General features: G+C 39.2%; 2 protein-coding genes across 2 annotated transcripts; one reads left to right on the plus strand and one right to left on the minus strand.

Moving 5' to 3' along the window:
• Nucleotides 1-1,104: 1,104 nt before the first annotated feature.
• On the minus strand, nucleotides 1,105-6,107 carry lins1 (lines homolog 1). The gene is made up of 6 exons (XM_032561128.1): nucleotides 5,602-6,107; nucleotides 5,437-5,526; nucleotides 4,314-4,446; nucleotides 3,573-4,139; nucleotides 2,422-2,605; nucleotides 1,105-1,816 (listed from the first exon to the last, which is right to left on the minus strand). The coding sequence occupies exons 1-6, from the start codon at nucleotides 5,920-5,922 to the stop codon at nucleotides 1,144-1,146; spliced, it is 1,968 nt and encodes a 655-aa protein (XP_032417019.1). The 5' UTR covers nucleotides 5,923-6,107; the 3' UTR covers nucleotides 1,105-1,143.
• A 2,044-nt stretch (nucleotides 6,108-8,151) lies between these two features.
• asb7 (ankyrin repeat and SOCS box containing 7) lies at nucleotides 8,152-20,298 on the plus strand. Its single transcript, XM_032561368.1, has 5 exons — nucleotides 8,152-8,393; nucleotides 10,214-10,278; nucleotides 11,394-11,605; nucleotides 14,105-14,710; nucleotides 18,121-20,298. Exons 2-5 carry the CDS (start codon nucleotides 10,241-10,243, stop codon nucleotides 18,258-18,260), a joined length of 996 nt encoding a protein of 331 aa, XP_032417259.1. The 5' UTR covers nucleotides 8,152-8,393; nucleotides 10,214-10,240; the 3' UTR covers nucleotides 18,261-20,298.
• The last annotated feature ends 166 nt before the right edge of the window (nucleotides 20,299-20,464 follow it).

The raw sequence follows: 20,464 nt of genomic DNA on the forward strand, positions 1-20,464 counted from the left end.
CAGTTTCTAACAAATAATGAATAAACCAGACAGACAGACAGACAAGGGCAAGGACCGACACATCCAGGGAAGATAGCACAAGTAGCAACATTCAAGACCTGGCCAGCAAAGGCAGGCAGTGACCTCAGGGTAATGTATCTGTAAACAATGAGAAGAGTCTGCGGTTGGACCATGGATTTCGTACAGCCTGCTCTCCCATGTGAAAACAGTTTCTGAGAGAAGTGGTATTATCTCAGAACATGTCCTTGAGTCCTGCCATACGGTCATTTGGAAGGAGATAGGAAGGAGCGACTTGTTTACATAAACTCCAGGAGATTTAAGATAGCCAGCCAGTCAGCCAAGACTGGCAGACACAGGGAGACAGATTCAGAATAAACAAACTGTCTGTAGAACAGGCAGACTTAAAATTTCTATCAGTCCCAAAGTCTCACCCGGTACATTTCCAACCATCCAAATTAGAGTGGTCGTTCCCATCGGGCCGAAAACTAACAACTTCTCCAAGATCGATTCCATCCCGCTAGTGAGTTTTAGCATCCAAAGTTTGCCTGCGAAAGAATCGCATCCAACTCGCGCCTCTGTCTCACAGCATCAGTCTGAGTGTTTGGCTCAGTCCGTCACAAATTTGTCGATATGCCAGGCACCGGCGAGCTCCAAACAGCAGAAACCCTGTTATGAGTCCAAATAAATCCAGGTACATACACAGCGATGAATCTCGCTGTGTATGTCCAGTCAGGACCCTGCTCCAAACAAGCCTTACTTGTTCAGTGTTTTTCTAAATGTGCCATTATTTTTGTTCAGTACAACATGAGCTGGATTCTGCTGTGTGTCAATCTGCCTTACATTTAGACCAGATTGTTTCTACGTTCTCATGCCTGTAATAAAATGACTTCAGTCTTATACAGTGCTTTGTGAGACGCTTTACATGAAATCAGTCATTTTCCATTCACACACTGATAGTAGGAAGTTACTGGATGGTAAACACAGCTGCAGCCCATCGTTGTAGCCCTGCAGTGACAGGGTGGTCCTTTCTTTCTCATGACTCTCAAATTAAAATCATAGAAGTGACACGCCTCAAGTTAAAAACATCTTACTCTGGAAGGCTAATGAAGTTTTCAAAAATAGTTTATTTTTCATTCAAACAGCTTATGAAAGTGGTGACCTCTGATAACAGTTCTCTACTTGTGCTAGAAGCTTGAGGAGCGATGAAGGGTTGTACGGGAAGAGTTGTTTAGTCTGCAGCCTCGTCACCACCTGTCTGAGTTCTGACAGGCAGGAGACGACTCTGTCCAACACGTCACACGTCTCTTCCTCCAACACAGCTGCTGCAGTCGGACACACTTTCTCACTTTGTATCATTGATAAACTGGGTTTGGTTTTCAGCTTGGAACTCCTGTCAGTCGTCAGTGCAGCTGTGGTTTCAGACTGTTTGTTCCCATCAGGGGTTTCTTCACTGGACTCGTCAGAACTGTCATACTCTACAAGCCGAAGCCCAGAGCCCGAACTGGAGCCTTCCAGTGGTGGGACAGAACCTCCAGGCTGAAGGCCTTCACCAAGCTCACACCCATGAGCATCAGCAAGACGTTTCACATTTCTGTGTCCGCACGCCGCAGCAAAGCCTTGCCAGTCTCCTCTGAGGTACTTCAGGTAGCGAACGAAATATTCCAGGAAGCAGGTTTCCGAGGAGATGAGGAAGTCGAGGAGGATGCTGTGGTCAAAGGAGAGGCTCTGCAGCAGCAGCACAAAGTGGCAGTGAGGGTTGCATCCAGATGCACAGGCTGCCTCCAGCACTGAATAACTGTCCCAGCCTGAACACCGTCTGGAAAACATGAGTCCCCGTGGTAGTTAGTCCTCCCTGCCTGAAGGAGCGCTCACGTGTAAAGAATCAGCACTTTCTTTACAGTTTTTCTGTTAAAGATGGGCAACTTTAACATTTTTGAATTGCAACTAAGCCCAAAATTATTCATACCCCTGGCAGTGAATGGAAGTATTTTTTTAAGGCAGACAGCTACAGATTAGGGTGATGGTACAGAGGCCTTCCAAAGACTTGGACTTCATCAAAGAAATATGGATGTCATTTTTGGATTCAGTGGTTGTAAATAGTCCTAATCCAATTCAAAACTTCCAAAAGAATATTTTTTATAGCCCAGTGTTAAGAACATAAATTTTGACAAGCCTTTGTTTAAATAAACTAAATCTATAAGTTACTCTTTTACATTTGTAGGTATAAAAAATGCATTGTTTCTCTGAGTTCTGAGGGATGCTGAACTCATTTCCTGTCAGAAACAAACTTCTTGATTGAGTGAAAATAGTTGGAAGTCTAACTCGACCAGGACTGTGAATAATTCTGGACTTCAATCTGCATCATGTAGTCAGAAAGCAATTAAACATGTAAATGACACACTCAGCTAATATCTGTTTTACCTGTAGCTGAGGAATATGGACAGAGATGCACTGGCTGCCTCCATTAGGTCATCATCCTGTTCTCCAAACAGCAGGCTGATCCAGCTGCAAGAGTGACTGACTTCAGTCTGAGAGACGTCCAGCCTCCTCAACCAGGACCACAGACTCTGTAGATATGAGTCAACCTCTGAGGTTCTGTCCACACCTGCATGGGGCACAGAAATACCATTATGCTTCCCAAAGTGTACACATGATTTTAGACTCCGGTTGTTATATCGCTGAAATTCAGCAAGATCTGGAGAAGTACAGATCAGACTTTTCCTGACCAAAACTGATTTATGGTTTTCTTAAAAAGGTCTGAACTTCCAATTCCAACATTTTATTCTAAGGTCTGTACCAAATTAAAAAACAAAAAATCTGCAGTAGGTTCTGAGTTACAGTCTTTAAATACAAAAGGAATTAAAGGGATTAAAAGATTATCCTCAATTGAAAGCATAACTTAAACTCAATTAAAAATACTTTATTAATCCCAGAGGGAAATTAAATGTAATAAAAAAGAGCTCCTCCTCCTCCTCCTCCCGGTGTTCCTACTGCCATCTGCAGGAATACACCGCTCAGTCAGAAACAACCAATCAGAGTCAGGAGGAGGGTCTTAGTGCTGTGAACCAATGCTTGTGTACACGCTGCTCACACCCTCCCCTTGCTCTCAGCTATACTAAAACATATTGCTGACATCAGAGTGTTCAGCACAGCCACCAATGACGGAGAAGCAGTTTTTCTGGAACAGTAAGTTGTTTCTCCACCATTGTCACATTTAGCAGCAAGTACATGACGTTGATTGACACTGCTAAAACCCTCCTCCAGGCTCTGATTGGTTGTTTCTGCAGATGGCAGTAGGAGCACAGGGAGGAGATCAATCTTTTCGCTGATTATCTGTCTCATGACATAGTGAGAATTTTATCAAATATGTAAAAAACAAACAAAACAGGTTTATAAAAGTTACAAGCTGCAGCTGTAACCAAGCATGCATGTATTTGGAGGGTGAGCAAAGGGAATCCATGCATGCACCTGGAGAACATACGAGCACCATGCAGAACTTAGCTGTAGTCCAGCAGTGCTAAGATCACCACTGACCAGACCCACAACATGAAGTCACAAAGCTGAACTCTGACCTGCAGCCGCAGCTGTCTGGAGGTGAAGCTCTATAGACTTGAGAAGAACTAGACTGACTGCCCTCAGCATGGTGCCGTCCGGTTTCAGGCCTTCCTTTTCTCGCCCTCCGAAGAACACAGCCCGTTCCACCTGCAGGCTCTGCAGCCAGTCGGCAGCCACTGCTTGTAAGACGCACTGAGTCAGCACACAGCGGTCAGCATGCAAATCTCTGTGCTCCCGTACGGACAGAGCCGCTCCCTCCAGGGACCAGTCCTCTCCCAGCTTCTGAAGCAGAACTCTCTTGAGCAGAAGCAGGATTCGCTTTTTCACAAAGTAGTCAGAGCAGCAGCTGACGGTCAGCAGGAGCGCTGCAGACTGGACTGCAGGTATCCTCTGGCTTCTCAGGCTGAGCCCAGCTCCACAAACCAAACCCGATGCAGTCAGAACCTCCAGCAGGTCCAACAGCAGGCAGAACGTCATCCTCCATGAGCCGCCGAAGACAACCTCCGTCCTCTCTTCAGGAAGCAGCTTAGAACACAAAGTAGTCAGGCTGCAGTCAAACGCCGCCAAGACCTCTGCAAGGAGCACTGATGGAGGAACAGACAGACGTTAGACGCAAAAACAGAGACTCAGTGGTTAGCATAGGGGTGAACAACGTGCAGCACAGAATAAATACTGCAGGACTTATTCTGAGATATCCACAAGGGAACCAAGTGATCCTGAAGACTGAAGCAGGATGTACAGAAACCAACAGGAAGTACCTTGATTTGACTCTTTGAGGAGCTTTTTGACGACTTCAGTGAGAGACCAAAGGCAGGCATCAAGTTCAGGACCAGCAGGAGAGCTGCTGAAAGCCTGCACACACTGCTTCTGCCAAACAGGACTCACTGCACCCTGGAGAGGTCACATATAGGGGGTTTTATGAAAAAAATAAATAAATCATCGCTCAGCAGAATGTACCAGTATTAATTGTTTGTGTAGCTGGATCACAAACCAGGTTGGAGGTTTAGGAGAAGAAACAGGAGCAGGAAACAAAGTGGAGGAATCAATTTATTGAAAACTCCATTAAACTCAATTCAATCTAAATTAAATATACTTTATTTATCCCAGAAGAAAATCAAAAGCTGTGATGAAGAACTGTGGGAGTTAATGCAGCTCAGCAGTCCGGCCACATTCAGAGACAAAACGTCTCTGTGGGAGTCACAGCCATATTTAAAAAAAAAAAAAAAGATTTATGCACAAATTTAACAGGTGGTCTTTAATAACTGGCCAGCAGATGAAGTCTGAATGCAGCTCTCATTTCTTTTTCTGTGTTTCAAGGCTCTGCTTACACAAAATGAAAATACGTCATTTTTCCCACAGTCTTATGATTTTTGTGATCTGAACTATATTTGACTTTAAAATTAACAGATTAAAATGTGTAATGGTCTTTGAGTCCAGACAATGTGGCAGTTTTAGTCTTTAACCTGTATTATGAACTTGTTAGATTATTATTATTATTATGCTCCACAGACCAGCAGAAGAGTATGACAGCATTGAGGCGTTGTAGATAGAAAAATGAGTACATTTCCACTAAAAGGAAAAGAAAATTTTAGTTTAATCTCAGACAATTTCTAAAAAAAAAAATTGAAACTTTTTCAAAGGTCAAAATTTCTGACATCAATCTCAAAACTTCTGAGTATTTTGGGGAGAAATTTACTCCCTTATACATTGGCCCATTTACAGCGAGGTGGAAGAGAGACGGCACCTACATTCAGAAGTCTGTTACGATGTTCCACCAGAACATAAATTGTTTCATTATTTGACAAGAATCAGCTCAGCACTGCAGGATTCCTGAAGGTAAGAAAGTTCTGGAAAAGTCGCTTCCTTTTTTGAACTACTCACTGATGTGCTGATGAGGTAGAGAACACACACAGATGCAGACTTTGCAGCCAGATGTGAGATCACCTGATCCTCAGACTGGAAGTGGAGCACCTGAGGAGCAAAGCGGGTTCTTCATGATGACGTCTTCTCGTGTTTGTCTGTGGTTTCACCCAGCAGGTTACTTACAAGCTGAGACATGAGGTCCATGCGGTCAAACAGCAGGCTGAGGATGTCCCTCCAGGGGCCCCGGACAGCTCCGTGCAGGCTGTGAGCGGACACCCCGCAGCAGATCTTCCTCAGCAGAGTCAAACTGAAGACGATCAGCTCCCACGCGGCTTCAGCGCCTTCCTGCGTGTCCCTTTCGGGCACCTGTCCACAAACGCCAGAAAAGAGCAGCCTCGCAACCTCAGCACCGCTTAGTTTAGGACATGCTCCTCCGAGAAGAGCGCGGTAGCAGTGGGACAGCTCTCTGATGGAGGACGGCCCGGGACTCTGCGGGAGATCCATCCTTCAGCTCAGAGAAAAATGGGATCATAGCTACATCTGATCAAGTCCATTTAGTTTCTCTTTTCCCTCACTGATGGGTTTCTTCTTTTTCTTCTTCTTCTTGTTTGTTCTTCTTTGATGTTTATTGGCGGTTGGCAAACAACGAAATTGTTGCACTACCGCCACCGGCTGGTAGTAATCAGCTGTGTTCATTTGAGATAACGAAATATTATAACTAACTTTTTTGAGTTATTTTTAAATAGATCTACTAAATCTAGTAGAGCTTAAATTGCATTTAAATTTGAATCAAGTATTGTCTTTCTCCTTAGTAGTTTTGATATTGTTTCATCACAGTATTCAAACTTCCCCCTGCAATGTTTCCCCAAAATAAAGCGTGCCATTCAGCCTGGTACTTAGCCCAAATCTTTCTTCCATTGCTTTTGCCTTTTCTCATTCATTTCCTGTTTTATTAAAACCAACAATTCCACGTGGTTCCAGTGGCCCCCTTTGCATTAGTGTTGTTGTTGTTGTTGTTATCCCAAAAGAAGCATTTTTTTAAAAAATTGCGGTTCGCAAACAACTGGATGAATTACAGCCACCTTGAGAATTTTAATATGGGTCAGAATCTATTTTCTACCGCTGTAATCTTTAAAAAAACAATTAAATACACCTGACAATCCCCTCCCCCATTAGACTCACTTGCCTCCAAAAATTCCTTAATTATTTTTGAAATAATTCCCCTCATTTTCTCTTCTTATTTAGACTCTATACTAATAAATTTCGCATGTATTTATTTGGTAGGAAAACATTCTGTGCTGTTTCTTGTCTACAATAATCACAATCACTTTTATCATGTTTATTGGAGATTTTAGCTGTAGCTTCTGTTCAGCACAAAACGACCAAATCTAATTTTATCTCTTTTCCTAAACTCTTCCACTCTCTTTTGAATATTACAACAGCGAACCTTGATTTCTTCATTCTCTTGATCTTGCCATTTTTTCTTTACATACAACTTAACTATATTTTTAACTTCTCTTTTGCTCATTTTTACATTCATATCAACACTTTTTGCAGGATTTTAGCAAGTTTTTCAACTAACTTGTGTCCTTTTATTCAATTATGTGCAGGGAACCATAACTGAGCCCTACAGCACCTACTGTATCTTAATCATGAACACTGATTGAATTATTCAATGCCCAGTCTAGATCCTACATTAATGATAATGTATTCCTGCATCAAGAAGTCATTTTCATGTTCAAGTTATATTGTTTCTCATTCTTCATTCCAAACAATTCCACTAAAATTTATGTGTCAAAGAAAAGTTTGCGTGCAACAGTTTAAAATAGTGCATCTTTGAATTAGAGTAAAGAGTAATTATCTTATCATTGGAAAGTTGTATAAATTCCACCTTCCTTTCTCTCCACATGCAGATGTATGTGTGTGAGGATTTAAGCATCTATAATGTCAACAGGACCAACGTCTGGCTGCATTCAAACGCAATCAGCAAAATATTTTACTTTAAAAATGTCAGCATTGCCACCTGTGCTTCTGAGGACAAGCATATGAGAAAAAACAAGAGGGAGAAACATTCCATCTATGCAACACAGACAAAAAAAAATAACACTAAGAGAATTCAATCCTCCACCTCACTCTGTCTGCTGTCAATGCTCTTTAAAGCTCTGTTTAAATGCTTAGAGAAGGATGACCATCATATTGGCCTGATGGAAGACCATCAAGACTCCATTATGACTTGATGGAACAAAAGATGCTTTGATCTTCCTCCTTCTCTTTCTGGTCCTCTTCTGCATCCATGAAGCCTCCTTTTCAACGCCTCTGGGACTTAGGGTTGTAGTTTTGGTTATTTGAGGGGTTTTTTTTATGGTAACCAGTTGCTCCCAGTTGTAAAAAAAAAAAAACAATACCTTATTGCCACAGTAACACATCATAATTGTCCAAAAGTAAAAAAAAAAAAAAAGTGAGAGCAAAACTCCTTCGAGCTGCAGAGCATCGAGAACCAGAAGAATAATTGTTCAAATGTGAAATGATTCAACCACGAACATGACAAAACAAAATAATTTTTCCTTATATTGTTCTGATTTCTATCTTATTTGTTGCATTGGGAGCATTTTACCTTTTCCAAACCACTTCCCTGTAAGGATAACTTTTTATATCCCGCCACCTTTTGTTCATTTTGTTCAAATTGAGCTGCATGTGCTCTTATTGTGAAGAAGAGGAAGAAGAAGACGGAAGTTTGGTTGTTTTTCCCGGTGAGGTCACACTGTTGTCACAGAGACTTAGTAGTTGAAGCGATTTTGACAGCAAAATGAACTTTGACGGAACTTCCAGGTGTTGTTGGTGAAGTTTTCCTGAACCCTGAGCTGAGCTGTTTGCTGTGGAATCTGAGCGGAAGGGAGCAGAAATATGCAGCTTTGACAACTCCAGTCTTCCCTGGAGCTGATTGATTGGCTAAACGGCTGCTTAGCGTCTGCACAGTAAGTCTTTGTTTTATCGAAGCAGCGGTACCATTTTTGGCTGTAAATGTTCAGTATCAACTTTATTATCGACAAATCCACTGCACTGCTGCGTATTAGTCCCTGGCTCGGTTCCTGAAGGCATAGAAAAGCTAACGAGCTAACGCTGGGGAGTTAGTTAGCCTGCTGGCTAACTAGCATCAGCTAGCAGCCTGGTAAAAATAACATCCCTAAATTGGGCTTTTGTTCGAGGAGTTTGGGAAATATTACTTCTCTAAAGTTCAGACTGAATATTCTTTACATTTGGACTCTTATTAGCTGGCTTTTCATGCTACAATTATGTACAGTTTAATGTTAATTCTTTTTAAAAACATTGCTACTTTGTTGTTCTCATTGTTAATTTCCCAGTCTGCTCCATTAACCATTTAAGTTGCTAAACATTTGTTGTTCCAAAGATGAGCTACACCGTTTTAAACTGGAAAACAAATAATCAGTTTAAACAGAAGATTTAGTTTGAAATGTAACTGTTCTGCTTCATTTTTTATTCCAAAGGCGTATTTGATCATTTACAACATGTGAACACTTCTTAATTTATCCGTATATTTGTCCTTCATAATTCACTCTATTTTTATTTATTTATTTATTTATTTATTTTTGGTTCAGTCTTGTGTGTTATTAGTACCCTGCAGGATGAGTATTTATCATGTGCTGTGCAGTCTTTTCACATTGCAGCCTGTTCAACTCAAAGTCACAAGGTTTAAAGGTTAAAACGCTACACTAGAGAATGTATGGAAGAGGATTAGGGCCACTGGAAATGAAAAAAAATATTCTAACCTTTTTTCTTGGCAGAATTGAGTTTAATTCTGGCTCTAATCCTAGAAACAGGGCATCTCTTCAAGAAGGCGGTTTCTTTTACAATGTGAAGTCAACAGACCAATAAAATGCACTTATGTCTCGCCTGCTTGCAAGATATTTAAGACATTCAGCATGTTATTTTAATTTTAAAGGAATGCTAGGAAGACATAAAAAAAGACAAATGTAAAAGTACCATGGAATAAATTATGCTCTGCATTATTACGGTTGTGAGAATAAAATAAAAAATATTGTGGAGAACAGAAGTGAGTCGGTGGGTGTGTAACATTCAGGGCAGCTCAATTATGAAGAAAATAAAGTCACAATTAAAACTAGCATAGTTACTCTTAAGTTTGGAAACACACTACTAACTGGTGTTAATTCTAATTATTAAAATAAAAAATTTTTAATTCTACTTTTGTACAATGTGGCTTTTCATTTTTACATAATGTCTAACCATATACAACAGCAAATTGTCAGCTTTAGATTGATATTTAATCAATCTAAACGGAAACAGAGGAAAAAGTGTTTTGGTATCTTTGATACCGATGGCTGGTCACACCGTCCTGTTAGCTGAAGTGACCAGTTCGGTCTTCATTCATTCAATTTAAAGGTTGGAAAACCTTTTGTGTTGAAGTTCTACTCTGGAGTTTCTTCTATTTCCTTTATCGAGAGAGATTTAGTGTGGTTAAGATTAACCACAAGTATTTAAGATTTTTTTTCATTGAAATAGCTTTTGGATCGTTTGGCATACAAATCAGAATTGAAGCAAAAATTTGGTAGCACAGCTCTAGAAGCTTGCACCTTTTTGTGGATTTATCCTGGAAAATGTGTTAGAAAAGCCAGGGAGTTTTACTTAGTCATGTTGTTCTACATATAAAAATAAATCTGAACACTCCCAGTGCTAACGTGAAGAAATTAGAGATTAGAAGAAGAGGTGAAATAAGATTTGCTCTTCATGTTGTGATTTATCTGTCTTGATTTTGCAGCAAAACATCTGCAGGTGCAGCAGCAATATGACTAAGAGAAGCCCATCTCTTCAGCTGGTTAAAAGGTACGTTTTGATTTTAATCATGTTAAGTAAACCCTGAGAAATATGAGATGAAATTCATTAAGCCTGTTTTGAAAATTAACATTAACTTGATTCATTCTCTATTCCTTAGAAACAGTTTGTTATATTGTCTTCTGTAATGGAAACTGAGATATTGTCGCTTTTCTAAAATAATGGTCAAAAAATGACATTAAGCCAATTATTTTAGGGATATAATAATATTGTGTATATACATACAGATTTGACCATAATGTAAAGTTACTCTATGCAATGGATTAAACTGAACTCGAAATTTATTGTAAGGTCACTGCAGTTGAAAATTTGAATGGATTTAGCAAATGGTGATTATTATTATTATTATTATTATTATTATTATGACATTTTAAAAAACTAAAAAGTAATAAAAAAAACTATGGGGAAATACTTTTTTCAATGAAATAAAAAATCAATTAATAATATCTTGTAGCAAAATATAATGTTGTCATAATTCATATCATCTAAGTATGTTCAAAGGGTTGTTGTGGATGGTGATGGGGTGGGAAGTCAGTGTAAGATTAGTTTTACATTTAGGACCTACTGGTTCTCAAAAATGAAACCAAAATGGAAAGCAGTTGATGAAAAACTAAGTACACTATTGATACTTTTGAATTAAAAGTGAAAGTAGCTTCCAGTCGCTGCTACTTCAATGCATACCTCAGAATCAGCGTGTGTGAGCAACTCAGTAAAAGATAGACAGACTACTTCTCTGGTCAGTCCAGGTGTTTAACTGGACTGAGGGAGGCAAGACATCATGTATCTTAGAGAAGATTTTGTTCCTGTAAGTCAGTCTGGCCACTTCCAAGCTTTATGAAATTCATTATTTGATAGCAAGAAAGTTGGTTGACAAGTCTAAAACAACCCAGACAAATATCCATCCAGCACTATGTCACAGATCTGCCAAAAAGCAGGTGGTCGAGGTGAGTCTTACTGAGGAACATTAAAAAGTTCAAATGTCTCTTAGCAAGACAAAAACCTCAAGTTCACTTCAGATAATAACCCCAGTCCCTTTGAGAACCACAATGCATTTCTTAGTTTTTCCAAAGTGAACAGATAAAAATACCTGTTGTAAAATGTGACAGGATGCTGAACCATCACTGCAGAGGGAACCCTGACCTCCATGAGGAGCTGCAGATCCAGGCTGCAGTGGCAGCGGGGGACATATGCACCGTCAGGAGGATGCTGGAGCAGGGCTACTCACCTAAGATACGGGACGCCAACGGATGGACGCTGCTGCACTTCTCTGCTGCCAAAGGAAAGGAGCGATGCGTCCGAGTCTTTCTGGAGCATGGAGGTTAGAAGCTGACGCTTTTGTTTTTATTAGTTTTTGTTATCTTGATCAGTCCCAGAGCAGCTCCTTGAAATTTTAATAGAAACATGAATTTTATATTTATCCTGAAAGGAAACTGACTTCTGCACTTGACCCTGTTTGTTAAAATGAAACAAATGGTATAAATCGCCAGAGAAAATGCAACCATTCACTAACATCATCATTCCAGACACACAAATCACTGCAGGTCTACACACATGAATAATTGAGAGACGGGGATGATGAAAAGTCATTAGAATGCCTAGAGATAAGTAGTCCGTATAGACTGTGTACCTACTGGATTCCAGGCGGCTGCAACCCTCAGCAGTCAGGAGCTGGAAGAATGAAGGCTAATATCTATTAGAATATGTATTATGTAAATCATTTTTCTGCTTGTTGTGAAATACAAAAATATCATGAACAATACTAAACATCCTGAACTGTAGTTTAGATGTTTAATCTAAGCCAAAATTATAATCTTGGTGGTAGAGCTCAGGTTTCTGTGGTGCGTTTCAAAAAGCCTACAATACAACCTCATCTATAAAGGAGAATACACGAAATAAAGTCGTGTTAATCTACTTATTATAGTCTAAATGGAAGAAGAGGTAGTTCACCTTGGTGAGGAAAGACAGTAAGATGCAGAAGTTAATTAGACTAACTAATTCACACACGGCCCCAAACTGCTCTGCTCCTATTAATCACACATCCCAGAAGAACTGGCTTGACTCACCCTGCAGTAACAACAAATGACAAAATGGAGCTAAAAGATGTTAAACAACATCTAAAAAGACTAGAAGTTACACTTCCATTAACCTCCTCTGCTGACACTGCTAAACTACAGGTGGACTAAAATTCTAAAACAACGCAGTTTGCTGGTTGGCCTGGTAGAAATTCTACTGGAGGAAACCAAGTTAATGGGAGAAAGTCCAGACTGTCTATGAAGTGAGATTTGAATTAAGCAGCTAGGCCTGTCACGATAGCAAATTTTGCTCAACGATTAATTGTCTCAAAAATTATTGCGATAAACGATAATATTGTTTGAAGACCTTTTTACACTGATTTAATGGAAATGACATAATAATGCATGTGATTTCCTGCCAAAGATAGATACACATTATTTTCAAAAGAACATTTAACACTGAAACTGATAAACAAAATAAACAAAACAACCAAAAACTAAACTAAAATGGATTCTCAGTCTCCATTAACAAAAAACTCACTTGAAAAAAAAACTAAACAACATAAAGCCAAAGTGGAAATAAATACTGCATTCAAGCAAAAGAGTGCAGATTATGAAATCTGTATATTATGTTGCCCTTCAGTAATCATTAGATTTAAATAGAGAAAATGGGCACATCGACTACGTGATGCAATATTTCACACTACATGATTTTTTGCTCTTATTTTTCCCCTTACAACAATCTTAGAACGTTGGTCTTTCTAAGATTGTGTGGTGTGTTACGGTAGATCGTTGCCGCTCTGATCTAAATCAGGGGTTTTCCCCGACTGGGAGCTTAACACAGCCTGTTGAATGTGACAGGCAGCCAATCAGAAAGCTGGATTCTCCTCAGTGTTTTCTGAGGGGAATCCCAAACAGCTGACACAGCGCAACCCGAAGTCCAGCGGACATTGGAGATGATATGTGGAAACAACATTAATGTTTATTCAACATGCAAAGAATATAGAAATGACAAGGGGAGGAGTTGGAGCGAAATTGCTACCGCAGTTGATAAACCTGGTAACTTTTCAGCTGTTCTTCGTTAACGTGACGTAAATAGGTTCTAATGATTTTCATTCAGTCAGGACTGACACTAGCCACATGCATTGCAGGTAGATTGTAGTAAAGCATTGATTAATGCCTGGTTTTAAAATTAGTTAACTGGACTTGTAGCCATTATTTTGTGCCCATTGTTGGACACCACATGGCAGGAACGAACCTGATCGAACCGTTATATCTAGGATTTCTGTAGGCTAATGTTTGGGTCTGTCAGGTATTGAAAATGGGCCGACAATCGGCCGACAGCTCTAAGATCGTGTCGTGTGCGCTGGGCTTTACACTAAGGAAATGAGGAAGGAGGGTCAGTGGAGAGCACCGGAGTTGAGCCTTATTTCATTTAGTGTCATTAACAGAAAGAGAAAAAGGCCGGAAGAGACGATAATGCCGATAATTAAAATGACGTCGATAGTTTTAATTTATCGTACGATTAATTGATTTACCGTTTATGGCGACAGGCCTATAAGCAGCATTGCTTAGGAAATCAATGGCCAGGCAACCTTGGAGGGTGAGCTGGCAACAAGAAGCCTCTGGTGTTAGCCCCAAAATACGTAGTTAATAGAAAATAATGGAAGTGTATATTCTAACATATTTGATACCTGTTACTGAAAATAATTAGTAATGGAGTGCTAGAAAATCCTCTTTCTTTCACCTCACAGCTAAAAGCAGGTAATGATGCAGTTCATTTGTTTCCATTCTGCTTTGTACAGCGGACCCCACAGTGAAGGACTTCATTGGTGGCTTCACAGCCCTTCACTATGCAGCCATGCATGGCAGGGCTCGCATTGCCCGACTGATGCTGGAGTCCGAGTATCGTGGTGACATCATCAACGCTAAAAGCAACGATGGCTGGACACCGCTCCACGTGGCAGCCCATTACGGCCGTGACTCGTTCGTACGCCTCCTGCTGGAGTTCAGGGCCGAGGTGGATCCACTTAGTGACAAAGGCACCACGCCGCTGCAGCTGGCCATCATCCGCGAGCGCTCCAGCTGCGTACGGATCCTGCTGGACCACAGCGCCAACATCGATATTCAGAACGGTTTCCTGTTGCGCTACGCCGTCATCAAAGGAAACCATTCCTACTGCCGTATGTTCCTGCAGAGGGGGGCAGACACAAACCTTGGTCGCCTTGAAGATGGACAGACCCCCCTGCATCTGTCAGCCCTTAGGGACGATGCGCTGTGTGCTCAGATGCTCTACACATATGGGGCTAACACCAACACCAGGAACTACGAAGGCCAGACCCCCGTAGCTGTGTCTGTTAGCATGTCTGGAATTAGCCGGCCTTGTCTGGATTTCCTGCAGGAGGTCACCAGTAAGTGTCACACTAACACTCCAACACTTGGCATCTACGTATATAGGAAACTCAAATGGTTGGATAGAGTCTCACAGCTGCACTGAAGAGATGCTGGAAGCAGTGGTTTAGTGATCCAGTTCACCCAGTACTGTTCAGCCCTGCTCTTAAGTATTTGCAAACAAATTAACCAACAAATTATATTGAATAATATAAGTCAATATAATTTAATTATGTTAAATTAAATAATATTGAATATAATTATAAAATATTATATAATTAGAGTATTATAATATATAATATAATATTTAATTATATTCAATATCATTAGATTATAATTATATAATTATCATTAATATAATTGATATAATTATATTAATAATAATATCAATTATATTAACATGATGGTAAAACCCAAAGGTTTGAAAAACCTTTGGGTTATATTAATAATTTAATATTATTAATATAACCCAAAGGTTTGAAAAACCTTTGGGTTTTACCATCATGTTTTTTCTGACTGGAAGTTATTTTAACATTTTGGAGTCCTGACCTGACTTTTGTAGAGAATCTGTGGAGGGATCTACAGATTAGGGTGATGGCAGTGAGACCTTCCAACCTCAAATACTTGGAGCTCATCACCAAAGATAAGTAGTTAAGACACCAGAGGACAAGTGCAAAAAGCTGGTCAGCAATTATAAGAAGAGTTTGTTTTTCAATCGGTTATGCAAATAAAGATTTGTATTGTTGACAAAGAATTTTTAATTAATTTGAAATTGAGACTTCATATGCATCAACATTTACATTTTACTCAAACTAAGGGAAAAAAAGATCAGGAGAATCATGGACTCCATGGACGTATTAACATGTTTTTGCTCCCTTTTAAAAATAAGACGGAAGAGCAAAAATACCTATAAATTAAATTTTGGTATGTAAGGATTTAAGTTTATAATGTGAATTTTATGAGCAGTTAGTACCTTACCTACACTAAACAACTCTGAACATCTGTGTTTTAGATGAGCACAGATTTGTAAAATTAATTTCTAAGGCTGAAGTGAACAGCCAATCAGAGCCCAAGATCAGGAAGTCTGATTGTGTGTAGTAGCCGTCAGTAGGACAGAAACAACCGCTACACAACAGGATGAGTTTAGGGACAGGTCTGTATGATTATAGAAATAATCAAATCTTGATCATTTTTGGTTAATTTTATAATCTGTTATTAAAATGATTCAATGTGGTTAGAAGAACAAAGTTTTTAGAGAACAGTCAGAAACCTTGAATCCACCTTGAAATTTCCCTCACACCTTCTCATTAATTATTCCTGTAAAATTTAGCAAAATATAATAAAAAATGAACCCAAATAAATTTAGCAATGTCTCTAGAACAAATGAACCATAAACAAATGGAAAAAAACATTGGAATATAAAAAACTAATTACAAGACATTTGATGAATACTTGTTGGAACTGATTCCCTCCTTGTAGTATAACTAGTGAAAGACTCTTCACATTTCTCTAAACTTCTAGTTGCATTCAATAATATAGTTATTTTCTGTATGTAGATTTTCTCTGGTTGTGTTGCTGGATGGTGTAATGTTTTTGTATAATTTGAAGCTGAAGATTAATATTGAATAATTAATTGCACAGCCTGATTAAGTACATATGGTCAGAGAAACTCTTTAAAGGAAACATTTGGTTTGTGTAAAAATCCATAAAATAGTGTTTACCTAAATAACATTTGTTCTTGAATACTAATATTTTAGAGATGCTAAAACCTGGGTTCAGCCTTTGATGTGTGTCTTTTGCTGGCATTTCGTAATAATGCAGGTAAAATCCGTCTTCAGATCATCCATACTGTCCATTTTTAGTGTAAAAAAACTACGGAGGTTTTCAGTGGCAGTGGAGGGAGATGTTTGAAAAAGCATTGAGGGGCTTTCTGTTCCAGAGCAGCAGATCACCTGCAGCGTTATGATTGAGACCTAACAATGCCTGCATTCCTCTGCTGCTGCCTCAACTTTGATATCAAAGGTAACAAAAAGCTGTGTGCTGTTTGAGACTGGACCGGGCCTTTGAGGGACTCTGGACGTTCAGCTGGATCATATATCTACAGGCTTACTGATTACACCTCGGCTTCTGACATGAAAGGGACCATGCACCATCCGGTGACAGGCGCTCTGTTCTCCTCAGCCACTGCACATGCCAGCCTCTCTCTCATGTTGGCTTTTTTGTCCAGAAAAAAAACTTGTACTGTATATTTACATTTATTTATACAGTTAAACTCATAATTATTCATACACGTGAAAGATCAACCAAGAATTCTGTCTGATTGGACATAAGACACACAATTCTCAAAAGATAATAAAACTATGGAAGTTGATACTCGTTTTACATTTTATTAGAAACTGGCATGTCACCTAAATTTATAACCTTCTCAATAGTCAGTCAAAAAGTATATGAAGCAATTAAAACCTTCATATGATTGCGGGTCAGCTTTGTGTTTGTGTTTCCTCTGGTATTTTGATGTATTTTTAGTGATGAGCTTCAGGTGTGAGGGTGGGAGGCCTCCTTACCATCACCCTAATCTTTAGCTTCTTTACAGATTCTGTTAGACTGAAATCAGGACAGGTCGAGCCACTTCAAAACGTGTCATGAAGAGGCATTTCATGACACGTTATGTCACAAAAGTTGCCTGCTCAGAAGACAACTTGTGGGTAAAATGAAAACTTTTAAGCTGAAATCTACCATGGGTATGAACAATTTTGAGCTCAACTGTATGTATAGATTTTCTGTGTCTATTTTTGAAGCATGATATATTTTTCTATAGTGGCATCTGACATTTAAACTGCCATTTGCTACATAGTTGAATCCACTGGCAGGTCTCCCAGATGGACCAGCATCAGTCTACCAGTACACATTTATCAGAGCTGCTTGATTTTAGGAAATAATTTGATGGCGTCTTTACGTTCATTAAGTACTGAACTAATTAGGTAGTATTTCAAATGTAAATGGGTATTGAACGAGACGTTTCTGACGTTCCCTGAAACACCTCTTCCCACTCTGGAACCTGCTTCCAGAGTGTCACCAGAAGGTGGTGGTGCAGGTCACGTTGCTCAGAAAAAACAGTGGCGCTCTGTAGAAACACCCACCAAAAAGAAAAAGACCTACAGACAGACATCTAAGCAGTCCCTCCTACAGGCAGGTCTGATATCCAGGACTACATCAAATATCTGTGAAAATGAGTGAAAACTACTGGAAATTTCTGCAGATTAGTCAAACTGTGTGTTTTGGGGAGGGGAGTGGAGGGCTCACAGTGTGAAACATTACAAGCTTAACAATTGTTTCCATTTATGTGTTTAAGTAACTAACTCTAACAAGTTCACTTTTTGCGCCAGTGCAGCCTTGAGCTCTTTGGTAATTGTTTCTTTTCCATTTTCAGGGCAACCTCGGAGTCTCCAGGACCTGTGTCGAATAAAAATCCGTCACTGTATTGGCCTTCAAAGTTTGAAATTCTTGGAGGATCTTCCAATTGCAAAAGTTATGAAAGACTATTTAAAACATAAGTTTGACAGTTTGTGAAGGAGCATGGGACAAGCAGACAGACGGTGACTGGCTCTCTGTCAGACTATGCAAGCATTATGATTCTGCTCTAGAAGAAGGATCCTCTGCTTTGTTCTGTACGTTCTGAAGATTTAGTCCTATCAGATTTTCTTTCTTTATCAATGCTCTATTAAGCCTTATTTAAACTTCTTGCAGTTGCTGACAATTTTTAGTAGGCACTTTTTTTTTTTAGGAGACTGAAACTTACTTGACTGCATATGGCATTATTCCCATAGTAATAACATTTACCTTTTATACATATGTTATCCCATTGGTGAGAGTTTTGAAAAATTAAAGCATGGGCATGTGGATTTTGTATAATTTTTTTTTTTAAATAAAAATATGGAAGGTAACTTTTTGTATTCAACTGAGACATTGACAGAAGATAACCAGTCAGAATGGCCAAAACTCTGAACTGGAACCAGTATTGACACGGTGCAGCAGGAGTCAAATCTGAAACCTGCTTAGAGTGTGTGGAGGACTCTGCAGCAGGAGCAGCAAGCTTCATATCCACCACAAAAGGCTACAAGGCTATGTAGTAATTATCAATTAAAGGTGTGAATGATTCTGACAGTAATTTTTACAATCCAAAGCATTTAAATGCTTGCAGTTTAAATCGGTACCACCACATCTTTTCTGGCAGATTTGTGGGGTGTTTTTTGTTTTGTTTTTATCACCCTGAATCTCATTTGAAGAACAGTTAGAGGAAACCGTGTAGTCTAAAGTTTCCTCAGGATTTAGATCCTTTTTTTTTTGTGGGGTTATGCGTGGAGGTAAGTCGTGATTATATTTTACCTCTAGTAGATAACGCCCTGTATCCATATGGATTAGGAGAATTAAGTTTGGCTCAAAATATCTGGTTGGGGTTTTAAGTGAAGACTAACTTATTTTTTGGACATAACATTTGGACAGTTGCTCTGGACACACAGACTTCACAAGTAGCTTTTGTGTCTATTTTTCTTCAAGTGCTTCACATCAGAAGCCTGTTGTTCCAGACCTTTCATGGTCTGTGGTAAATAACCATACTCCTGCAGACATGACTGGTTTAAACAGATCTTATAAACTCTGTTTACTTGTTTTAAAATAGCAGCGGTCATCTTCAGTCCAGATCCTGTTCTGACCAGCTGTCAGCTGAACACCCATCCAGACAGAAAAGGTAAAAGAAATTATTTTTAGATTGTATACAATTTATAACCACTGCAAAACAATTCAAAGTCTGCCTTTTAGAGTTCAGTTGAGGTCATTTTGAGCTGAAACATTTATGACTGGATGTGAGGATGTTTTTTTAAAAAATATTTTCTTATGCTTAAAAAATGTACTTCATTTTTATTTTTGAGGTGAGTTCAAACAGAAATGTGGATATTACATTGAAAGGTTTGCAGTAAAACAGAATAACAAACTGAACCCTGATGGCTGATCAATGTGGAGATATTGATCCACTCGATCGGTTTCTGAATTCCTCTGAGGTGTCATTAGTGGCAGATTAAGTGGAATTTGAAAAGCTCTGAATGTATTCAGTGTATTCGCATATTTAGCTGAAGACACTTCATCTACCTTTTTTATGAACTACAATACAAATCAGTTTTATTTTCAGACATTGGTGAAAGAGTGTAATGTGTTAATTTTTTTATTTTTTAAACTTACGATATGACGGCTCCAGTGAACCTGCTATGTCCATTTCTGTGCCATGGTGGAAGCACTGTGGAGCCTTCACCGTTACTCTCTAAAGCAGTTGTGTTTTCAGGAAAACTGGCCTTCACAGCTACTGTCAGTGTAAATATGTTACGGCCTATTTATGTAAAATCTGTTCAAGCAATAATCTGGTGTTCCCGACATTTACATTTTGGAAAGTCTTGTAACTTCTTTGGTGTGAATTAAGTATTTTATGTGTGTGAGTTCATTAAAGTTTCATTTTGAATATGTCGTCTGTAATATGTATACTTTTTTTGCCTGTGAAGTGTAAAAAGCATACACCCTCTTTTGCAGTAGCTTATTAAGCAATTAAAAAATAACTCTGGGTGTGTTTTCTATCTTTGCCATCACGATGCCTACATTTCTGATATTTTCATGTTCTGTATTGCATGATGTTATAGGTTTTACATGAGGCTGTATCTCTGTTGTTTCTGATAAAACTTCTTATAGAGATGACCAGCAGTACTGTATGATGTGACTTTAATTACATT

The sequence above is a fragment of the Xiphophorus hellerii genome, chromosome 4 (assembly GCF_003331165.1).
Source record: "Xiphophorus hellerii strain 12219 chromosome 4, Xiphophorus_hellerii-4.1, whole genome shotgun sequence".
NCBI lineage: Eukaryota > Metazoa > Chordata > Actinopteri > Cyprinodontiformes > Poeciliidae > Xiphophorus > Xiphophorus hellerii.